The following is a 23686-nucleotide window of genomic DNA, read 5'->3' on the forward strand; positions in this document are numbered from 1 at the left end:
TTGTAGTTTAGTTTATCTTGCTTTCCTCCATTCAGGGTAATATTAGTTATATATCCCCATCTGAATATATTCCCATCTGGTGCTTGGGGACAGTGACAGCATGGGCCAGTGTGATTTCGAATGCCAGGGCTGAATTTCATCCCCAGTCCATACCTGACCAGACCTATACATCAATGTCAATGGCTGCTCACTTTCCCCAGTCCCACATGCCCGGTGCCTCGGGGTGATCCTCGATTCTGCCCTCTTTTTCAACCACATATCCAAGCCCTTGCCTCCTCCTGCTGTCTCAAACTCAAAATTATTTCACGGATCCGCGCATTCCTTGACCGTGACACCATACAAACACTAGTGCATGCCCTTATCTTCTGCCTTGACTACTGCAACCTCCTACTCTCTGGACTCCCCTCTAGCACCACTCCAATCCATCCTATACTCTGCTGCGAGACTAATCTACATGTCTCCCCGCTATTCCCCAGCCTCTCCCCTATGCCAAGCCCTTCACTGGCTTCCTATCGCCCAGAGACTCCAGTTCAAAACCCTCACAATGACATACAAAGCCATCCAAAACATATCTCCTCCATACATCTGTGACAGCTACACGCAACCTCCGATACGCTCAGGACCTCCTTCTCCACTCCCCTCTCATCTCTTCTTCCCACAACCGCATCCAAGACTTCTCCTGTGCTTCCCCCATACTCTGGAACTCTCTACCCCAACATATCAGACTCTCACCTACCATAGAAAAATTCAAAAAGAACCTGAAGACTCACCTCTTCCGACAAGCCTACAACCTGCAGTGATCCTCAACCTATTGAACCGCTGCACAACCAGCTCTACCCTCTCCTAGTGTATCCTCACCCATCCCCTGCAGACTGTGAGCCCTCACAAGCAGGGTCCGCCCTCCTTATGTACCTGTGTGCCTTGATTTTTGCTCATGTTTAATGTATTTGTCTATATTTGCCCCGTAATCACATGTAAAGTGCCATGGAATAAGTGGCGCTATAAAAATGTATAATAATAATAGCAGCACAGAGACACTGAAGCTGGCGACTCAATCGACAAGGCCAGCTCTAGCAAGAGCTTGGAAGTGCTACTCTACTTGCCTAGGAGATCGGCCACCACTGATAGGCGATAAGCAGTAGGCAATCAAATTAAAAATTCCTCCATACAAGCTAACTGTAAAGAATCTTGTGTGTACAAGCATTTTTCTTCTTATAAGCATTTATGATGTTGAAAAACCCTAAGCAAAATCTATAATGGCGCCCTCAATGTATTTTGTGAAATGTATAAAAATAGCATTTTCTAATGTGGCAGACAGGTCTTTAGCTACATGGACTTAGTACGTGTTCCCAACCTAAACTACAGGGTGTAGGAATGCTCGGACCGGACACCCATAATGTGGTGATGCACCATCTTGGGTGTCAGGTCCGAGCATTCCTACATGAACAGCTTTTTGGAAAGTGGATTGGTCATCGTGGGCCAGTTCAATGGCCACCAAGGTCTCCCAATCTGACCCCCTTAGACTTTTATCTTTGGGGTCATCTGAATGCAATTGTCTATGCTGTGAAGATACAAGATGTGCAGCATCTGAAATAACGGATACTGGAAGCCTGTGCTAGCATTTCTTCTGCGGTGTTGCCATCAGTGTGTCAAGAGTGGAAGAAGAGGGTTGCATTGGCAATCCAACACAATGGGCAGCACTTTGAACACGTTATAAGTGGTCATAAACTTGTAAATAACTTATCAAAGAATAAAGTTACGCTAAAACCAAGCACACCATTGTTTTTCTTGTGAAATTCTCAATACGTTTGATGTGTCATATGACCCTCTTCTCATTGAAAAAAATGAAGTTGGATCCAAAATGGCTGACTTCAAAATGGCCGCACTTGTCACCACCCATCTTGAAAAGTTTTCCTCCTCCCATATTCTAATGTGCCACAAACAGGAAGTTGATATCACCAACCATTCCCATTTTATTTAGGTGTATCCATATAAAAGGCCCTCCCTGTACACTCTTGACCTAAAGGTCTGAGCTAACTTACCATCATTTACCAGTAGTCCAGATTTTTGCCCATCTAGCGGAGAAGTTGGCGAGGCATCAGGATAACTGTCAGCAAGACTTGCCCATCTGGAAACCCATTTTTGTCCACCTCTACCAGAGGCAGATGATTTTTCAGCCTGCAAACATTTACAACTGGAGTTAGAAGAAGAACTAGCTGCACAAATAAGTACAAGAACGGGTCAAGGAAGGGCGATACTTGTACTTACCTGGACATCAGCCAGAGGTTCACTATTCATTTTGACAGGGTGATTTGTAGACAGAATTGCAGCCTTGTGATTCATTAGGTTCTCATTTAATGAGTTATCTTCCGTTTCTAATTTGATGACTGGTCTGTAAATTGATGAAGAAATTTTGGAATACTCCTCGGGTTCAAAGACGCCAAATACCTACATGTGACAATAGGATAATTATTTACCATTATCTTAATTACGGTATGTTTTACGCTTGTTTTATCCTGATCCTCATGGTTACACAGAGTTTAGTAACTATACTTATTATGAAAATCGAATTTACACAATTTACCACTTTTAAGTTATACCTTTTTACATTTTAGTAGAAACTCGAAGATCTGAAAGTATAAATGAATAAACATTTTGTATGATCATCAACTTGAAAAATGTTGTATCTCTTCCTTTAAAAGTTGTACCTGGAATTCCAGGTAAAGTGAATAGGCATGAGCTGTACTACACGCAACCTGTGGAAAGGTGTAGTCTTTTTTTTTTAAAAGAAAGACGCCATATTTTCTAATTATGACTACTGTACGACTATTTTAAGGTCCTCGATGGTCAAGCACCAGCCCTACATAGATCATAAAGTAGTCTTATCAAACATGAATGACAATCAGTAGAAATGATGATTTGTTTTTTTTTTATCATATATATATATATATTTACTGTATTTATTTTTTTAAGAGAACTACCATCAGCACATATTATTATTATTAGGCTAGGTTCACACTCCGTTCAGTGTCTCCGTTAAACGGACTACGTTACACCGCGGCATAACGCGGTGTAATGTAGTCTGTTAATGCCGCCATTGAATGCAATGTCAAATGCACCGCTAGCGCACGCCCACAATGGGCGTGCTCTAGCGATGTGCCGTCATTGAGTGACGGACCTGAGACGCGGGCTGCAGCGTTTCCGGGTCCGTCACTGCTAGCGCAGATGGAGCTAGCAGATGCTCCATCTGCGCTAGCGTTATGCCAAAGTCAGCACTTGCGTTAGCGCAGTCCGTTTAATGTATGCGTTGAACGGACTGCACTAACGCAATGTGAACCTAGCCTTATACATTTTTATAGCACCATTTATTCCATGACGCTTTACATGTGAAAAGGGGGCAAATATAGACAAATACATTAAACATGAGCAAAAAAACAAGGCACACAGGTAAATAAGGAGGGAGGATATAGTTTTTGGAATCCACATAGTTTTTCCTCCCTCACCTCCCGCTTTAAAATGGAGTGCCTTGGCAGAGTCTGGCAAGGGACATTACTATGGTAAGCACAAACCCAACCAGTTTGGATTAAAATGTCACTATTCTTATTTAAATAGCTTAAAATTCATGCCATGACTGAGGACAGTGCCATGTCCAAAATGCGCCGGTGATCCCTTGAACGCACCTTCACTTACAGTATACCTGAATTTTAAGTGGTTTTAAATAAAAACAGTGAAGTTTTAATCCAAACCAGCTGGAGTCTTCTGTCCATTGTCTTTGTATTGTGAGCCTAACAGGATTAATTATTGCCAAGTAGATTTAGCTGGTGAACTCTGTGTCTCTAACATTGCTCAATGTGTCTCCTTGCTCCACTTACCAAGCCTGTGCATCATACACATCAAAGGAAAATATGCTAGACCTGCTAATCCTAGTGGGATTGACCCACGATCTAATATGCATAGGGACAACTCAACTCTTCCCAATGGAAAAAGTCAGGGAAAAGATGGATTAAAAATGTTGGATTCCAATATGACTGATCTTTTGCTCCGATAGAAGAAAGGATGCCACCCTCTCCCCATAGAGATAGATGGAGTGGAGAATACATGTGAATGGGCAGATTTAGACTAACCGTTGCTTCCCCAATACTGGAGAGAAGCAGTAGATTTGTTTGAATGGGGATGTTATATCTCAATATGGCTCCCCAAATTGGAATATTACAGGGACTATATTTTAGTATGTCAGGAATATTTATTTGAAAAGATAGGAAAACATCTGAACAGATCTAATTTTCTCTTGTCTAAGAAGGTAAGAAAAAAAGATGAATCTTCACTTTTACCTGGTCTATCATTTTCCGAGCCTCCTCAACCTCCTTATCTTGATTCTCTGTTTCAATAGTATACGTCCCAGCATCACTTAGGCTGTCTTCCTCTTCGGCTTTCTTTACCCTCATTGGTCTACATTCAGGAGGTGGTGTTACACATCGAGGAGCAGACGGCCCCATTATGGAGGATTGTACTTGTTGGCTTGCTGGTGGTGCGACTACTGATGATAACGCCAAAGTCATAGGTTTTTCTACCGAGTCTCTTGAAACCTCCGCTTGCTCCCGCAGATACTCCGCCACAAACTCTTGAGCAAGCTTGGATTTCTTTCCAATGCTACCAAAGCTTTTCACTGGAGGTTTAGCCGTTACAGGGCCTGCAGTGCTTATTCGATCCTCAGTCTTTTCTCTCCTGAATGAATTGGATCTCTGTGGGAAAGAAGAATTTGCCAGTGGTTTTGGAACTACAGGGACTGTGGTTGTTCCATTAGTGGTCAGCTTTTCAGCAACTAGAACCCCTTTCCTTTTGTCATTTTTGCCTTTGATGGCAGGGTCAGCTTCATTTTGTGAAGAGTTTGCACTGTGTGTGAATGACTGAGACCTCTTTTTCCGAGGTGCATCGTCGTCAAAGAATTCTATAACGAATGCTTGCTGATTGTGCAGCAAGTCTTCAGGCTCCCTCTTTATCTGGCGTTGAAGCTTGATCTGGTCAGACTGTACATTCTCCTTCTCAGGAACAGGTCCTGGTGGATCTTCTGAATCACTCTGCGTACCATCTTCATGTCGATTACCTGAAACAATGGATAGAATACATAATACAATCACCAGATTTAAGGGATTGTTTAATCAGAGATTGTTAATTTTCCCTTGCATTGTGCAGTGGTTATTCAAATGAGAGGCTGTGCAGGTAATGCAAGGATGGCTCAAGCCCTTCACAATGGGAGCTACATTAAAGGTACCTTCACACTGAACGATATCGCTAGCGATCCGTGACGTTGCAGCGTCTTGGCTAGCGATATCGTTCAGTTTGACAGGCAGCAGCGATCAGGATCCTGCTGTGCCATCGTTGGTCGGCGCAGAAAGTCCAGAACTTTATTTCGTCGCTGGACTCCCGCAGACATCGCTGAATCGGCGTGTGTGACGCCGATTCAGCGATGTCTTCACTGGTAACCAGGGTAAACATCAGGTTACTGAGCGCAGGGCCGCGCTTAGTAACCCGATGTTTACCCTGGTTACCAGTGTAAATGTAAAAAAAAACAAACACTACATACTTACATTCCGGTGTCTGTCCTCTCCGGCGCTCTGCTTCTCTGCACTGTGTAAGCGCAGCGGCCGGAAAGCACAGCGGTGACGTCACCGCTGTGCTCTGCTTTCCGGCCGGCGCTTAGTGCAGAGAAGCAGAGCGCCGGAGAGGACTACGCTGGACGTTTACGCTGGTAACCAGGGTAAACATCGGGTTACTAAGCGCGGCCCTGTGCTTAGTAACCCGATGTTTACCCTGGTTACCAGGGGACTTCGCATAGTTGGTCGCTGGAGAGCTGTCTGTGTGACAGCTCTCCAGCGACCACACAGCGACGCTGCAGCCATCGGGATCGTTGTCTAGATCGCTGCAGCGTCGCTTAATGTGACGGTACCTTAAGGCAATGTTCACACAGACTTGTTTGCACTGTTCACAAATTACAAGTTTTTTTTAAGTGGAAACCACCTCAGAAAATGTTTACATTTGGCGGGAATTTTGAAATTTTTAGTTATGAATGTTTTTTTCCTAAAGCTTTTTTGTTACAATTAATTTGACTTTGTGCTTATATTGGACCAGTTGCTATCAAGTGATATACATTTTTAATTTATATTTATTTTTTCTATTAAACACCAGTATTCAGGAAAAGAAAAACACTTAAGAGAAAAGACTTTTGTATGAAGAGCAAAGTGGATTTCCCATAAAACAGAAAGAGTTTCCATATGTTTTTAAGTGGTCTTTAAGGAGGATTTTTTTAGGTGATTCGCTCCCAAAAAAAACTCCTAAAAAAGCCTGTGTGAGTATAAACATACAGAGTCTTTCTTCTTAGATGGGTTCCAAGTAGTGGATCTATGACTTCCAACATGTAGATAGAGTTGTCTTATATGAGCTCTACAAGACTGAGCTTATTAGTTTTGTTTCCATCTACAGCCGGGGAACTAAGTATTTGATCCCTTGATGATTTTGTAAGTTTTCCCACTGACAAAGACATGAACAGTCTATAACTTTAAGGGTAGGTTAATTTTAAAATGGAGAGAGAATATCAAAAATAAAATCCAGAAAATCCCATTGTATAAATTATATAAATTTATTTGCATTTTGCAGTGAGATATAAGTATTTGATCCCACTGGAAAACAAGACTTAATACTTGGTGGCAAAACCCTTGTTGGCAAGTACAGCAATCAGATGTTGTTTGTAGTTGATGATGAGGTTTGCACACATGTCAGGAGGAATTTTGGTCCACTCCTCTTTGCAGATCATCTCTAAATCATTAAGATTTTGAGGCTGTCATTTGGCTACTCTGAGCTTCAACTCCCTCCATACGTTTTCTATGGGATTAAGGTCTGGAGACTGGATAGGCCACTCCATGACCTTAAGGTACCTTCACACTGAACAACAATACAACGATAACGATAGCAATCCGTGACGTTGCAGCGTCCTGGATAGCGATATCGTTGTGCTTGACACGCAGCAGCGATCTGGATCCTGCTGTGACATCGCTGGTCGGAGCTGGTCGAAGGCCAGAACTTTATTTCATCGCTGGATCACCCGCTGACATCGCTGAATCGGCGTGTGTGACGCCGATCCAGCGATGTGTTCACTGGTAACCAGGGTAAATATCGGGTTACTAAGCGCAAGGCCGCGCTTATTAACCCGATGTTTACCCTGGTTACCATTGTAAACGTTAAAAAAAAAAACACACATACTCACATTCCGGTGCCTGTCGCGTCCCCGGCATCCGCTTCCTTGCATTCCTCCTGCATCCTGTGTCAGCGCCGGCTGGCCGTAAAGCAGAGCACAGTGGTGACGTCACCGCTCTGCTTTACGGCCGGCGCTTACACAGGATGCAGGAAGAGTGCAGGGAAGCGGACGCCGGGGACGCGACAGGCACTGGAATGTGAGTATGTGTTTGTTTTTTTTACATTTACAATGGTAACCAGGGTAAACATCGGGTTACTAAGCGCGGCCCTGCGCTTAGTAACCCCATGTTTACCCTGGTTACCCAGAGACTTCGGCATCGTTGGTCGCTGGAGAGCTGTCTGTGTGACAGCTCTCCAGCGACCACACAAGGACTTTCCAACGATCACGGCCAGGTCGTATCGCTGGTCGTGATCGTTGGAAAGTTGCTGAGTGTGACGGTACCTTCAGTGTGCTTCTTTTTGAGACACTCCTTTGTTGCCTTGGCTGTATGTTTTGGGTAATTATCTTGCTGGAAGACTCAGCCACAACCCATTTTTAATGTCCTGGTGGAGGGAAGGAGGTTGTCACTCAGGATTTTACGGTACATGGCTCCTTCCATTCTCCCATTGATGCGTTGAAGTAGTCCTGTGCCCTTAGCAGAGAAACACCCTCAAAACATAATGTTTCCACTTCCATGTTTGACAGTAAGGACTGTGTTCTTTGGGTCATAGGCAGCATTTATCTTCCTTGAAACACGGCAAGTTGAGCGAATGCCAACGATCTCATTTTTTGTCTCATCTGACCACAGCTTCTTCTCCCGATCACTCACAGAATCAAGAAACATCCAGGTGTTCATTGGCAAACTTCAGACAGGCCTGCACATGTGCATTCTTGAGCAGGGGGACCTTTCGGGCACTGCAGGATTTTAAACCTTTACGGCGTAATGTGTTACCAATGATTTTCTTGGTGACTGTGGTCCCAGCTGCCTTGAGATCATTAAGAAGTTCCCCCTGTGTAGTTTTAGGCTGACCTATAACCATCCTCACGATCAAGGATACAAAATATCACCTCGTGGGGTATGGTGCCCCAGATCGATGTCAATTGATAGTCATTTTGTATTTCTTTAATTTTCTTACTTTTGTACCAACAGTTGTCTCCTTGTCACCCAGCATCTTACTTATGGTTTTGTAGGCCATTCCAGCTTTGTGCAGGTCTATGATCTTGTCCCTGACATCATTATAAAGCTCTTTGGTTTTGCTCATGTAGTAGAGGTTAGAGTCTGACTGATTAATTGAGTCTGTGGACAGGAGTCTTTTATAAAGGTGACCATGTAAGACAGCTGTCTTTAATGCAGGTAACGAGGTGATTAGGAGCATCTAACTGGTCTGTAGGAGCCAGAACTCTTAATGGTTGGTAGGGGATCAAATACTTATTTCTCACTGCAAAATGCAAATAAATTTATATAATTTAAACAATCTGATTTTCTGGATTTTATTTTTGATATTCTATCTCTCAATGTTAAAATTAACCTACCCTTAAAATTATAGACTGTTCAGGTCTTTGTCAGTGGGCAAACTTACAAAATCAGCAAGGGTTCAAATACTTATTTCCCCCTACTGTACTAGCTACTACGTCATCTACCAGCTGGACTGGCGGAGCTAAGAGGTCAAGCCGCATGAGCTTACAAAAATCTGTTTTCAAGGTAAGTGGCACAGTGAAGTCACAGAGGTGACTCAATAAGATTAGGAGTAGCTAGGGAGTGGCTGCCAGGTCACATGCCCCTTGTCTGAAGTCAAATGCATTAACCAACAGGACACTCTGCCATAGCCATGATATTTAGAGACAGGACTAGGAAGGTGATCCGAATCTTCATTCTTGGGTGAGGACCAGCTTTAACCTGTAGACACAAACTAAATAAAAAATCCATATGGAAAAGAACCGTGCCCAAATACCCTACAGTCACATCATTTCAGTTATATAACTTACCTTTGAGAATCCTATTGTGAATGGGAAGGTCACTTTTCGTACTGTAGACATCTTCCCCAGGAGACGGCCTTCTTATTAAGCTTGGATCATTTTGAACCAACCAGTCAGCTACTTTATTTTCAACAGATATCATTTCATTTGGGCCCATTTCTTTCCCTCCTGCCTTCCTCTGTCTCATAGAGAACTTAGTGACATGGTCCTTAATCTTTATCCTCCCAGGTCGACAGTCATCAAACTCAATGGTGAAAGAGGCATGGCTCTGCATAACAGGGGGTGTAATGGTATCTGTATCTTTAGTAGGGATTTCATGGACTTGGGTCTCTGGAGATTTGGCTGGTTGCTGAAAGTCTTTTGTAGGAATTTCAAAGTAGCTGGGTTCTCTTCGGAATGAGTAGAGCGATTGGTCAGTAGGATCTCTGTATCCTAAGCTGTCGTTCATTTCTTCTTCATGTTGAGATAATTCTTTTGGCCGATCTAAAACGTAATAGAAAAGTAACGGTATGCAAATAAAAAAAGCATTTCCAACATTTGCTCATATAAGAAGGAAATTTTTTCTGTTAGATGATAAAGTCAAAATGCATCATAGGACTATGGTTAGTTTTAAAGATTATATAAAACATTGATCTTCAGGAGCGTACAATCTCCCAGATTTTTCTGGCTTCCAGGAAAGAGCAGGGCTCTTCTGACTGATTGACAGTTTGGACCAGTGGCATGGTTGAATCACTGGTCGGAACCATGTGCTCTCAGATGCTAAAAACACACCTAACTTTGCCTCTGCAGTATCAGAAAAGCACAAGGAGACGGTAGCTGACCAGATTCAGCGATCTCACCAGGTTACAAGCTCTTTAGGTCTTCTGTAAAGAGCATTATTAAAGAGCTGCCCTCCTTGCCTAGGAAACCAGCCACTGCTGATACACTGAAGAGGTTACCTGGTCAAGGAGCAAGAAACAATAACCTTAAAATTCCCTTTGTTATAGAGAACAAAGAGGATTTTTACAGAAAAACAAATTACAACTTTTTAGGTTTCTACAAGCAATTTGCAATTTTAGTCATAAATGATGCTGAAAAAACTACTTTCAAGGAACTGGGAATGGGAACTGGTGAGGAGGTACAATGCAATGCATCTAGAGAAAAATATCTCCAGTCTGCTGGACTTCCAATGGTTCCATGTGAAATAAGAGGGGTATGGTGTAGGCTATCTTACATCTAACGCATATTTGCAAATTGTCAGAAAAATACATAGAATGCCATTTTTGCCCAATTGGAGGCCTGAATCACTAAACATCACACAGAGATGTGACATGAAATTCCTGAGCCCGATACAAAATCTGTAACAGGGCATGTATAATACTAGTGCTTTCTTATCTGGCAGAGAGGTCTTTGGGCACCAAGTTTAAGCATGAGTCTGGTACCTCTCCAACCCCTACTCCCTCGTTTACAGCCTCTGGTGGGGGCTTATCTCTTTTCAGACTAGGACATGTTAAGATATTGAAATTCAACTTGCAAAATCATTGTTTTCCCTAACATGTGCTGTCAGGAAAGTCAGGACACCCGAAAGCACATTCGACAGTGTGCTGACCACCTAAAGGGGCATAGCAACCTCAAATTATGCCATGTATTAAGTAGGACCAAACAGCAGTAATCCTCCCAACAAATAAAATAAAGGAAGCCTGGTGTTATGGGCAGACAACAAAGCTTTTGTTTATTGGATTTCTTTCCTAGTCACCTGCAGTAAATGGGAGAAAGAAACTTTGGTTTTACAAAGCAAATTTCACAGATCAAAAGAACATATTGCTGAGAAGCAAAAAGACTGTATATGAGAACATACACCAAGGTGAACCAGTGTAATAAATGTGAACCTAGGCATAAAATATAACTATTGGCTGAAACCAACAACGATCCCAACAACGGGAACAATCAGCTGACTATTAGCTAGTAGATACTTTGAGTGCCACTGTTGCAGAACCTCAGGGCTTCAAGCAACTAATCAGTAATTGTCATGCAGACGGTCCTTTGTTTTATAGAAAGATGTTCTGCAGCAGATGAACTAAGTCAATTAAATGATTTCCGCGGAACTCCTGACTTGAACTCCACAGTTTCATTATGCCCATCAGGTGTTGAGGTGTGCATCTGCTCTGTGCATAAATGAAACAGGACTAGCTCAGGGCTCTTGATCCAGTGCACATTTATGCGGCCAGAGGAAATGGATCTCCTCTGTAGATTCCTCTGCTTTTTGGCAACTGATTCTAATGCTGCAATTACCACACGTGACGTATTGATTGATATGAAAGAGGAATTTCCTATTGGAAGTCCCCTTCAATATAATCTGTCTGATGAATGAGTTTTCTGCTACAGAAGGACTGAGGGTGTGGAAAGCACCCAGCTACGGTATATTTTGGAAACAACCCAATACGTAAAATATAAAACCTTTCATGACTCAAGATAACAAGCTATGCAGTTATTTACAAAGCACGGATTAAGAAAAGTGGTCATGTAAAAAAAGCAAGAAGTAGGAGAGTTAACAGTCCAACGCAATTATTAAACCACATCCATCAATGCTATAGCACGTAAGAGGGTCCATCTTTGATGCGTGGCCAGTGATATTTGACTCAATCCCCCTGTTGCCCTGACATTAAGACAGTAAATGTGAGCAGGAGGTCATTCAGATTAGGCAACTGTACGCTTTATTGTTTTGTGAGGGGGGGTTCAAAAAGGTGATGTTATTCTTAGAAAGGGCAGTCAGGAGCATCATTACGGCTTATTTGGACTCTGAGAAAGCAATAGTACTTTCTAAAGGGATCACTCAGGAGACTTTGTCACTCAGTCTATTATTGGGTTAGAGGACACAATACTTGCCTTGCCCGACACTGGCAACTCATGCTATGCCAACTGTTATAAAAGACTTCCTTACCAGAATACTGATCTTCTGGCCTCCGACCTTCATGTTGCTCATGCATGTTATTATCATCATCATCTCCCCACCAAGATGGCTGACCATAAAGAGGTGTGCGATAGATAGAAGATTCTAAGGAAATAAAGTCATCAGGTTACGTAATATGGTCAGATTGTTCTGTTATGTCTGTCACCTGCATACACATATATTATAAAGACTCGCATGGACACAATCTGATACTGGACCACTATATAGAATGTAGGAGTTCACTTTGGGCCACCTAAGAAACATTTTGGTGTGATCTCCTGATAGTGGCTGCTTACCATTCAATGATGGAAAAATTAAAGTCTGTGCCAAAAGATTTTTTTTGTATATGTATCCTCAACTATGATAACACCTCAAAAATCTAAAGACAATCCATCACATAGTTGCCAACAGTCACAAATTTGCAGGACTGTCCAGAATTTGCGAAGTTTAGGCTTATCACTTTTCAAAAAAGGGATGTATTTTTGTAATACCCACCAAAAAATGGGTGTTTTAGTTCAGGATGGGCTGTACTGAGGGAGTTATTAAACACCCTTCTTGCATCAGCCAAGATGATGGTTAAGTTATCGTATTCCCAGCATCCCAAATTGTAGTGCATATGCTAGACTATGCCAAAAAGTAACAGTGGTATTATCTTGCAGATATTCCACATAGATGTTGTCAAATTTTTCAAACACGTTAAAGGATTACAAAAACATGGCTGCCTTCTTCCAAAAACAGCACGACACGCCTAACCATAGGTTGTGTGCAGTATTGCAGCTCAGCTCCATTTCAAGCTGAACTGCAATGGCAGTCAAAACTTAACCCCCTTTACCTTCCAGTCTGGTCAATCTCAGTGCCCAAACAACAATAATGGTGTCTGCAGCTTAAAAAGGACCTTTCACGGCTCATAAGTTTGCTTTTTTTTGGACTTATTGAATTACTGCTGATCCCCTTTGTTTTAAAAAATAAACCATACGGTTCCTTAGATACAGGACTTTTTATTTAGTGCTACGTTTTATGGGCTTTACAAGGTGGTATGGCTCACAGGTTCCTCTGGGGTGTGTGTTGTGAATTCTGTGGCCAAGCTCCCTCCTGTGGTCGTGAGTGGTACTGCGGCTGGTTCTGTCTATAAGCTTCCTTTGGTGGATGAGAGTGGTACTGCGGCTTCTGAGTTTCCTTCCTCAGGTGATGAGGTTAAGTCGTTAGGTGCTGCTCTATTTAACTCCACCTGGTGCTTTGATCCTGGCCTCCAGTCAATGTTCTAGTACTGGTCTTGCTTCCTCCTGGATCGTTCCTGTGGCCTCTCTATCCTGCATAAGCTAAGTTCTGCTTGTGTTATTTTTGTTTGCTATATTTTCTGTCCAGCTTGCTATATTGGTTTTTTCTTGCTTGCTGGAAGCTCTGAGACGCAGAGGGAGCACCTCCGTACCGTTAGTCGGTGCGGAGGGTCTTTTTGCCCCTCTGCGTGGTTGTTTGTAGGTTTTTGTGTTGACCGCAAAGCTATCTTTCCTATCCTCGGTCTATTCAGTAAGTCAGGCCTCACTTTGCTAAATCTATTTCATATCTGTGTTTGTATTTTCATCTTTACTCACAGTCATTATATGTGGGGGGCTGCCTTTTCCTTTGGGGAATTTCTCTGAGGCAAGGTAGGCTTATTTTTCTATCTTCAGGGCTAGTTAGTTTCTCAGGCTGTGCCGAGTTGCATAGGGAGCGTTAGGCGCAATCCACGGCTACCTCTAGTGTGGTGTGTTAGGATTAGGGATTGCGGTCAGCAGAGTTTCCACGTCTCAGAGCTTGTCCTATGTTTTTGGTAAATGTCAGGTCACCTTGTGTGCTCTGAACTTCAAGGTCCATTGTGGTTCTGAATTACCTGTTCATAACAGGTGTGTCCTTAGGCTACTTTGCATCATTATCCTGTGAGCCATGCCTACTTGGTAAAGACGATAAAAAAATTAGCTCTAAATAATAATGTCCCTATCTCTGGAACTGTATGGCGGATTTAATTGAAACATAAAGCTGAATATTCAGGTGAGCGGCAGGAATAAAATTAGAGCCAGACCTGTCTCCTTTGACCTCTTTAAAGGTAAGTGGGTTGGGGTAGGAACAGCAAAGGCTATGGCTACATAGATGTCACATGTTATAATAATTTTGTTAACAGATGTAGGGCATATCCATAGGGGTTTTTATCTACGATCCCATTTGGCGAAGACACATAACCACAACAACCCCTTGCCCTTCCTCCCATGCATCTACTATCTTGGAAGATTTTAATTTTAGAGTATATGAGGAAATTAAAGCATATTTAGCTTTTTATGGATGTACGCTGTAATATTTTTAGCTAACTCCCGGATATAGTGTGTGTGTGTGTGTGTGTGTGTGTGTGTGTGTGTGTGTGTGTGTATATTTAGGTTTGCGGTCAGCAGCCATTAATTGACCATAGATCAGCTACATAGAAGAGATTCACACACAAGTCATTTAATAGCCTGTTGACACAGGTTGACCGCACTTTCCAGCACACAAAACGATTGTTAATAATCGTTCTGTGCACATGGATCATCATTGTCCTCAGCAGCACATGTGCTGTTTATACAGGATGATGTGCTGCTAAGAATGATAATTTTTAAGCAAGTCAAAAGATGGTTTCACCCAATGATCGAGCCTGTTTACACTGCACGATTTTTGAAAGCGAGTGTTTCTAGGAGCATTTGTTCCCGATTGTCGGCCAGTGTAAATACAACCCTAGTGCAGATTATGGTGATATTGTCTGTGTAGATTAGTGTATATGTTAGGAGATACACGTTAGGTGCACAAACTACCCGAAAGGGCAAACATAAGTGAAGACATAAGACGTACCACTCTGTGGCGCTTTCTTGTCAGCCTTCTCCTGTTTCCCTGGCGTTGAATCCACTTGGGGTAGTTGTTCCTTGACATGCTCTGGTCTTGATGATACTGCCGACTTTAAACTCATCTGAAGTTGGCTGGTGTATTTTTCGTGCTGGAGATAAAAGATATTACATCTTTCTAATCATTTATAAAACTATCAGTCTGTAAGATGTTGGGTGAAGATGGCCAAGAATAGGTCTTTCCTAATGATTATCAGTCCTTCATCAATTTACATGACCCCCATACACATTAAACTAAAGTCAAGTTAACCTGCTGTTATTGGCAGAATCGGCCAACAGTCTAATGTGCATGGGGGGCTACAGACTCTTCCCCAACAGATGATGTCAGAGGAGAGAAGGATCCACCATGTTCGATTTCCAATGGCTTATCCTTTACTTCTCCTGGACATAAGCCCCTGCCAGATTCCCCTGTCTCATAAAAAAACCAGAACACAGTAGCGCTCGACTGAGCCAAATGTTCCCGTGTACAGAGGAGACGGGAGTGATAACGGTTCAACCAACAGCTATCTAACAGTTATGGAGGACTCTATGCATTGGTTTCATAACTCGTCAGATTTACATAGTTCAGCACTAGTTTTCTTATCCCAATCTAACCAGTTGAGAGAAAAAGTTTTCAGACTTGGTTAAGTTCTTCCATACTAAGATTACTTATGTAATTACTGACCTTTAATGCCTCCTCTGGGACCTTATGCTGAATCTGTTCCAACACATACATATTAAAATGTATTGAGATAGATAAGGAAAAACCGTCAACACCAGGACTCATCCATTAATGATGAATGGCCAACACCCCAGAAACCAACATACAGAAAAACACTGGAAGGAGACACTGAAGCATGGATCAATCTCTCTTTCCCTAATCTGGGCATTGTCTTTGCCATTTCCAGCATACTCAATTGGTCACATTGTAAGAGGCAGTGAATTAATACCAGTCCGTATTCCTACAATTTAGGCCTCTTTCTTTCACCGTTGTGGAGTCTATACATAGATGTAAATCAATGTACATGGGATAGGTAAGAACCTACCTGCTGTCACACCTTGGAAGCATTGCTGGTAAAAGTGCATCTGCCATCATGTTATATCTCTTGCACAAGGTAAAGTCATGTGCACAGAGCAGGTATGGCAGCACACAACGTCCTGCTAAAGTTCAATATAAAGAAGCCATAGGCGCTATCGTATTGTCCCTCTGTATGTTACAGTACTCCCCCGAGAAGAAATGAAATATCTTAGTGGAAAAAAAAGTGAAGCCGCTTTGTAAAAAATATTCATTACCTTTCACCTAAAGATCCTAAGCATATCTGTGTGTCTCCATGATTACAGACTACAAATAAACCCTGTGTAGTCTGATCCTGCAGTTATACTCCATTTCATCCACCTCATATTTCTTGAAAACCCACTGAAGTTATAAAACAGTTACATGACTGAAGGATCATACTACATAAGAGTTTGTAAAAATATTTAAAAAAAAAAATGAGCTTGGGTCTAACATAGTATACGTGCAGCACATAGACGCATGTTCACATTGGCCCTGAAACAGACAAAACCTTCAAGAAACAAATTGATCATATACCCTGCTGTAACTAAATAAGTAAAAAAGCAAAAGTGCATTTAAATAACACAGGGTTCTTAGTAATACTGCTTTTGATTAAAAAAAAAATGCATAAAAGCCATCCCACCATCGCCAAGGTGACCTTGTTCGGGATGGTCCTACACGGTCTAATATTAAAAACCTTACCATGTGAACATGCGTGTACAACAACTTAAAGCCAAGCTCAATTTTTTTGTGTTTCCTTTTTGCATGCTTGCATTTTGTGCAAGCCAGGTTATTGCCTCCCTTCGAGCTGGATATTACATTTAAATAGCTTCCCATGGCTGGTGTCCACCGTTTGGGACCCGGTCCTTTGTCTGCCCTTATACACATTGAGGTCAACTCTACACATGGTAAGGTTTTTAATATTAGACAGTGTAGGACCATTCCGAACAAGGTCACCTTGCTGATGTTAGGCTGGCTTTTATGCCATTTTGATCAAAAACAGTGTTTACTGAGAACCCTGAGTTATTTAAATGCACTCTTGCTTTTTACTTATTTAGCTACAGCAGGGTTTATGATTATATTTTGTTTCTTACCTAGAGTTTGTAGTCCTTTATCATGGAGACACATAGGTCTGCCTAGGAGCTGTAGACAATACACTAGTCATTGCGTTATCAATAGTACTAGATGCATTAGATCGATATAGCCCCCTATTTATGGTAATGTAGGTTCATTCTGTATCTAGGACTCCATCCTGATCTTAATGCATTCCCGCAGAAATTAGAAAAGCTCTGAGAAATTCTCCTGACTCACGTGGCTGCGGAGTCTCTAATCTGCTTTACTGTGACCTTGCACAAACCGCCTGCCAACAGTAAGAACGGAGCCATAAACCCAGCTGTTAGTGAAAGAATTTACTAAAGGATATCGTAGCCAAAGCGAATGACATCGTTGAGTTTAAGAGTTATGTATTTCTGGTCCGGTATCCTCACGTCATTCACAAATGTCTGTAAAGAGAAGGAATGGCTTTATTAATGAAATATTGGTAGCAAATAAAACAATAAGCCATCTCAGGGTTATCTGTCTTATCCATACTTAAAGAGATTTTCTGCTTTCAGAAAACCTTGGTCCTCAGACAGCTTGTTTTAAAAAGACAAACAGTCTGTAGCGCTGACATCACATCCTTGAAAGTCATGAGCTCTGGCTATTCCACCTTCCCACCCTTGAGTGTCAGCTTTCTCCTTCTGCGCTGATCTTAGCAGTCACTAACTGCACTTCTTGCTAAAGTTTTGATAAAATAACTTACATGCTGCAGCTCTTCTAGTCTTCTTTATGCAGGAAAAGCTGCCAATCAATTTTGCCGGTGAGGTTAGAGAAATCTAAACACTGAGAAGACTAGAAGAGCTGCAGCAGATAAAACCGGGATTTTATGAAAACTTTAGCAAAAAGCCCAGTTAGTTACTGCTAAAATCAGCGTATCGGGCCCAATTTTAAAGGGGTTTCCCTATAACAAAGTTACTTTTAATCAACATATTAATCAATAGGTCTTGGTATAACAATAATTTCCACAATTGGATGTGTATAAATAAAATGATCCTGTGCTGAGATAATCTTATAAATGTGCCCCTGCTGTGTACTGTGTAATGGCTGTGTCTGACCGTACAGGAACATGGTCTGATCATAACACTGCTCCTGGGCAGAGGAGGACGCAAAAGAGAGTATACAGACATTACAGCATCGGTTTGCAGCTGATTCTGTGAGACAAAACATTGCTTCAAAACAGGCAAAGAAATGTTTTGCCTCACAAAAAGAATAAGCCGTGATCCCCTGCTGTCCTGTATGTATATTATTTTGCTTCCCTCCCTGCCCAGGAGCTGTGGTATGATCAGACCATGTTCCTGTACGGTCAGACACGGCCATTACACAGTACACAGCAGGGGCACATTTATAAGATTATCTCAGCACAGGAACATTTTATTTATACACATCCAATTGTGGAACTTATTATACCAAGATTTATCAATTAAAATGTAATTTGTTTGTGTGAAAACCCCTTTAAGCTGCCCTAATGTGGTGTAAACCTGGTGACAGATTCTCTTTACCCTCTTCCTGACAACCAACGTACATAGAGCAAGATGGGAACTGGAACACAAGAACGGAGTCCACACCACACCCAGCAGGTGCCAGCTGTATTACACAGACAGTATCTGCCTCTAACCCTGTAAATGCCGCTGTCCATCTCTGACTGCGGCATTTAAGGTGTGGCGCTCTTGAGGAGCACCAACTCTTGTGAAGCCAAGTCACAGGCTGGGCTTCACAGGAGATTGTGATTTTACTATATACTGCAATACACTAAGTTACTGCCCTTGGAAGAAGGGGAAGGGAAAATAAAAACTAAACTATAAAATCAAAAATTGGCTGCTGATGGGAAGGAGTTAAAAACATTGGTACCAGGCACTGCACTAGTGAATATGACTGTCCACACCTCGCGCAGCTGTTTGGAGTTTTAATACGCCTGGCCAGACATTAATACCATGGCAGAGACTTTTCCATTACAAGACACAGATTAAGGCTACTATTTTTGTTCACAACATTGCAGATTTGTACATTTATACCCAATCTCCAAGTCGGGATATCATTTACCAGGGACTATTTTTTGCTGCGGCAAAACCACTCTGTACTTAACTCTAAGCATGTAATTTTGTTTGTACTGTTAAAAGGAACCTGTTACTTCTAGAGTCGTGCTGCTCGAACCACAGGCAGAATGAATCAGAGCTAGTGATGAGCGAACGTGCTGGGATAAGGTGTTATCTGAGCATGCTTGGATGCTAACCAAGTGACTTCGGCGTGCTCGAATAATATATTCGAGTCCCCGCAGCTGCATGTCTCATGGCATTTCAACTGCTGCAACACATGCGGGCAATGACTAACAAACAGGTAACCCCCTGCATGTGTTGCAGATGTTGAAGAGCCGCTAGACATGCAGCCGCGGGGACTCGAACATTATTCGAGCACGCCGAAGTCACTTGGTTAGCACCTGAGCATACTCGCTTATCACTAATCAGAGCTTGATGCGGCCGGGGACGCAGTCCGGTGAAGTTCCCTTCCAGGTTCTCCTTCCTTGCTCCAGTTGAGAGAGTGCCATCTGTCATCAATGAGAGTGGAGTGGGGAAAACCTGGCCGGGGGAAGCGCATGGGACTAGTCTGGTCACTTCCTATAGTTTGTAAAGCTAGCGGGGGACTATGGGGAGATACCCGATTAATCAAGTGCCAACCCAGCCAACTTCTTTCTGCTCCGATCCAGTTGATTAGTAAGTCTCTCCCTATCTACACACATGGGAGAGGCCTGTCAAATCAACTGGAGCGGAGATGGGGACAACACCGTTAGTCACAACTCTCCCTTTTGTCCCTGACCACCTTTTCGAGCTAAGAAACACCACAGCAGAGCAGAAGAAAACATATTCTGCTGCAATCAAACCGGGCTCTGGTTCCATGCGGCCTGAACAGCATGAACATAACGACTGGTTCCCTTTAAAAAGCAAATTGGTTAAAGGCTTGCACAAGATTAGAAAACACTCTGCTCCTTTTTTATTTTTTATTTTTTTTAAACAGCGCCACATCTGCACTCAGGTTGTGTGTGGTATTGCAGCTCAGCCTCACTTCATTGGAGCCAAGTTGTAATACCAGACAATTTGTTGTTTTTGTTTTTTTTTATGTAACTTTGTACACCCATTTTGACCCAATCTATCATTGAAGAAAAGTCGACCCTGGATTGTTTTAATCCATAGGTTTTTTTAGGGACATTAAAACCTATTAATAAAATCAGAAAATAAGGGGCAGCTACAGCAGGATTTACAGTGGATGGGATATGGGGACTTTAATAATAAAAAAATAAATAAATACAAAATGTGAAATATTCTAGAAAAACAATGGTTTTGTATGATCCTTATAATCTGGTGAAAAGTTCACAATTTAGCATGTCATCATGAACTTACCCCATTCAGGCTCCCGAGGTCCTTCACACGATGCTCGTCTTTTTCGCTGTCATAGTTGATGACGGCGTGCTGTTTATCCACACTGCGGGACTAAGAAGACACAGATCTATAATTCTCAGCAGACAACGAACATTCGGCAAATCTAAGATTTGTAGAAAAATGAAAAATCTAATGAATCCTATTATTCCCACTGGTGCAAACCAAACAAAAAAGGTTCTTAACCTACAGAATGCAGGCCCAACTAAGCGTAAAGACACAAGTCTACTTCTGCTCACTGTGCACTGGTGAACGTGAAACAATGGGGGAAATGAATCATGCATGTTGGCAGTTTTTTGGGGCGTAATTTGCCCCTTTTTTATCTATATATATATATATTTGTCTAAGGGTTTTTCCGTCTGTCTGTCTGTCTGTCCTGGAAATCCCGCGTCTCTGATTGGACCAATCAGCGACGGGCACAGCGACGATGAAGTCATAAAGGACGTAGACATCCCGCGTCTCTGATTGGTCGAGGTCGCCAGGCCTCGACCAATCAGCAACGGGCACAGCGACGATGATGTCATAAAGGACATAGAAATCCCACGTTTCAGATTCAGCGACGGGCACAGTATCGATGTAGAAATCCCGCGTCTCTGATTGGTCGAGGCCGCCAGGCCTCGACCAATCAGCGACGATGATGTCATAAAGGACGTAGACATCCCGAGTTTCTGATTCAGCTACGGGCACAGTGTCGACGTAGATGTCATAATGGTTGCCATGGCGACGATGATGTCATAAAGGTTGCCTTGACCAATCAGCGACGGGCACAGTCTGCCGCGAATTCTGGAATCATCATTGTCCATATACTACGGGGACATGCATATTTTAGAATACCCGATGCGTTAGAATCGGGCCACAATCTAGTATATATATATATATATATATATATATATATATATATATATATAGATAGATAGATAGATAGATAGATAGATAGATAGATAGATAGAGAGAGAGAGAGAGATACCTGTTTCAGAGGCCAATCGATCGGCCAACATCCCTTAAATGGGACAGTTTCCATCCAAAACACATAAGTAACTCTATTGTCTACCGCCCAGCCATCAGATACAATTGTATATGTTCCAACCCAATGGATAGGGATGAACACCTTGGTCGCCTCAGAAAGACCTTTTTGAATCAGGGCTACCATCCAAGAACAATTGAAAACCAGATTACAAGAGCCATCAGAATATCAAGGAATCACCTGCTACATTACAAAGTTAAAGAAGAAAATAACCGGGTACCTCTAGTAGTCACTTACAATCCAAATATGGAGGTGCTATAAGGGAAGCTGCACGGAAATTACAACCTTTACTACAAAAAGATGCCCGCTTACAATCCATTTTTCCAGACCCCCCACTACCGTGTTTTAGGCAGCCCCCAAATCTAAGAAGCATCATTGTCAGAAGCTCCCTGTCCTCTCCAACTGCCGCAGGAACCTTTCCTTGCAACCAGAAAAAATGTAAAACCTGTCCATTTATAATGACCACGGACAAGATAAAGATCACCAACTCACATCAGACTACAAGATCCCAGGTACTTTCAGCTGCATCACTTTTAATGTGGTGTACCTAATTATTTGTACTAAATGTCCAACTGGGGGTCTGTATGTGGGGGAGACAGGGCAGAAACTGAGAACAAGGATAAATTCTCACCGCCACGCAATAATAAGAAAAAAAATGGATCTACCTGTGGCCAAACATTTTTGTATGCCTGATCACAGCACCATGGACATGAAATTACTTGTATTGAAAGGTAGCTTCAAATCTCAGAGAGACAGGAGAATCTGGAAGTATAAACTTATGACGACCTTTGACACACTTAGTGCAGGAATGAATGTGTCACATGGATTTATGTCTTTTTACATCAATTAAGGAATTTGCACTTCAGACCATGTGGGGCATCATAACAGAACCAGATCCCAATCAGAGGACAATAAAACATTCACTCCTTATCTAGGAACTTTCCAATATTTATGAACACAGCTGTTTATCACTTATCACTCTCCCATAATAACAGTTCTGTGCTGTGTATAATGTGATTCTTCAGAATTTGTTTTAGTCTTTGCCTGATGAAGAGACCTGTGTAGTCTCGAAAGCTTGCAATTTGTTACCATCTTTTCAGTTAGCCATTAAAAGATATCAACCACTGAGGACTCTCAATTCTAAATATTTTTCTATCTATTGGCTATCACGGTACCAAGACTTTCCTGTAGAAAAGTCTATGAGATTTCAGAAATCTTGTGCATATGATTTCTTTCAGCGCTTTTTCTGCATATTTGCAGCATTTTTTTTGCCAACAGCAATCAATGAGTAAGAGCAAAAAGGTAGCAAAAAAAAAAAAAAGTATCAGGTTTTGCTGCTTTTTTTGGTGCAAAGACCTAAGGAAGTTAAATCATGCTTTTTTGGGGGGCCCACTAAACTTTATCAACATGCACCAGAGACAACAAAACACCAAGTGAGCAGATTTTGCCTGCGGGGAAAGACGCAGTAAAAACGCAACGTGTGAACATAGCCTTAGACCTCATTCAAACATCCGTTTTTGTTTTTTTTTTTGTATGAGATAAACAGAGGATTTATTTTTTACTCGATTGTCAGAATTTGGTCCTCATGTCATCAGTTTTTCCTGTACGTGAAAATCTATTATTTTCCTATGTAGCAGTCTGTGAAAATCAGACCACACCCAAATGTCATCGGAGTGCTGCCCAATTTTTTCATGGACCCATAGGCTATGTTCACACGCTGTATTTTTGCTGATTACTGTCAAGAGCAGGTTTTGCCTGCGGAAAAATAAAGAAGTTGCTTACAAAAAGCAGGTTTTGCTGAATTTGTGCTGCTGCGCCTCTTGTGCATGTTGATAAAGTTTAGTGCTTACCCAAAAAATCATGATTTATCTTCTCTAGGTTTTTGCACCAAAAACGCAGCAAAAAACTGATACCAGTGTTTTTTTGCACTTACCCATTGTTTCCTATGGGTGAAAAACTCTGCAAATAAGCTGAAAGAAGGGACGTGCTGCATTTATGCAGGTTTCTGAAATCTCAGAGTTTGCTGGTACCGTAAGACGCAGGTAAGAATTTGCATTATAAAA

The 23686-nt window shown here is 42.0% G+C and overlaps 1 protein-coding gene across 3 annotated transcripts in view; it reads right to left on the reverse strand.

Annotated features, from left to right (window-relative positions):
* The window catches only part of CEP170B (centrosomal protein 170B), a 90829-nt gene that overhangs the window by 31065 nt on the left and 36078 nt on the right, over positions 1 to 23686 (reverse strand). For all 3 annotated transcript variants that reach the window (XM_069734185.1, XM_069734193.1, XM_069734177.1), the window contains exons 3-11: positions 20564 to 20653; positions 17497 to 17575; positions 15705 to 15763; positions 14991 to 15132; positions 12129 to 12242; positions 9218 to 9691; positions 4332 to 5104; positions 2269 to 2448; positions 2043 to 2178 (exon numbers count right to left, since the gene is read on the reverse strand). In XM_069734185.1, the coding sequence (XP_069590286.1) occupies positions 2043 to 2178; positions 2269 to 2448; positions 4332 to 5104; positions 9218 to 9691; positions 12129 to 12242; positions 14991 to 15132; positions 15705 to 15763; positions 17497 to 17575; positions 20564 to 20653 (2047 nt within the window). The remainder of the gene's footprint in view (positions 1 to 2042; positions 2179 to 2268; positions 2449 to 4331; positions 5105 to 9217; positions 9692 to 12128; positions 12243 to 14990; positions 15133 to 15704; positions 15764 to 17496; positions 17576 to 20563; positions 20654 to 23686) is intronic.

Source organism: Ranitomeya imitator, chromosome 1 (assembly GCF_032444005.1).
Source record: "Ranitomeya imitator isolate aRanImi1 chromosome 1, aRanImi1.pri, whole genome shotgun sequence".
Classification (NCBI taxonomy): Eukaryota; Metazoa; Chordata; class Amphibia; order Anura; family Dendrobatidae; genus Ranitomeya; species Ranitomeya imitator.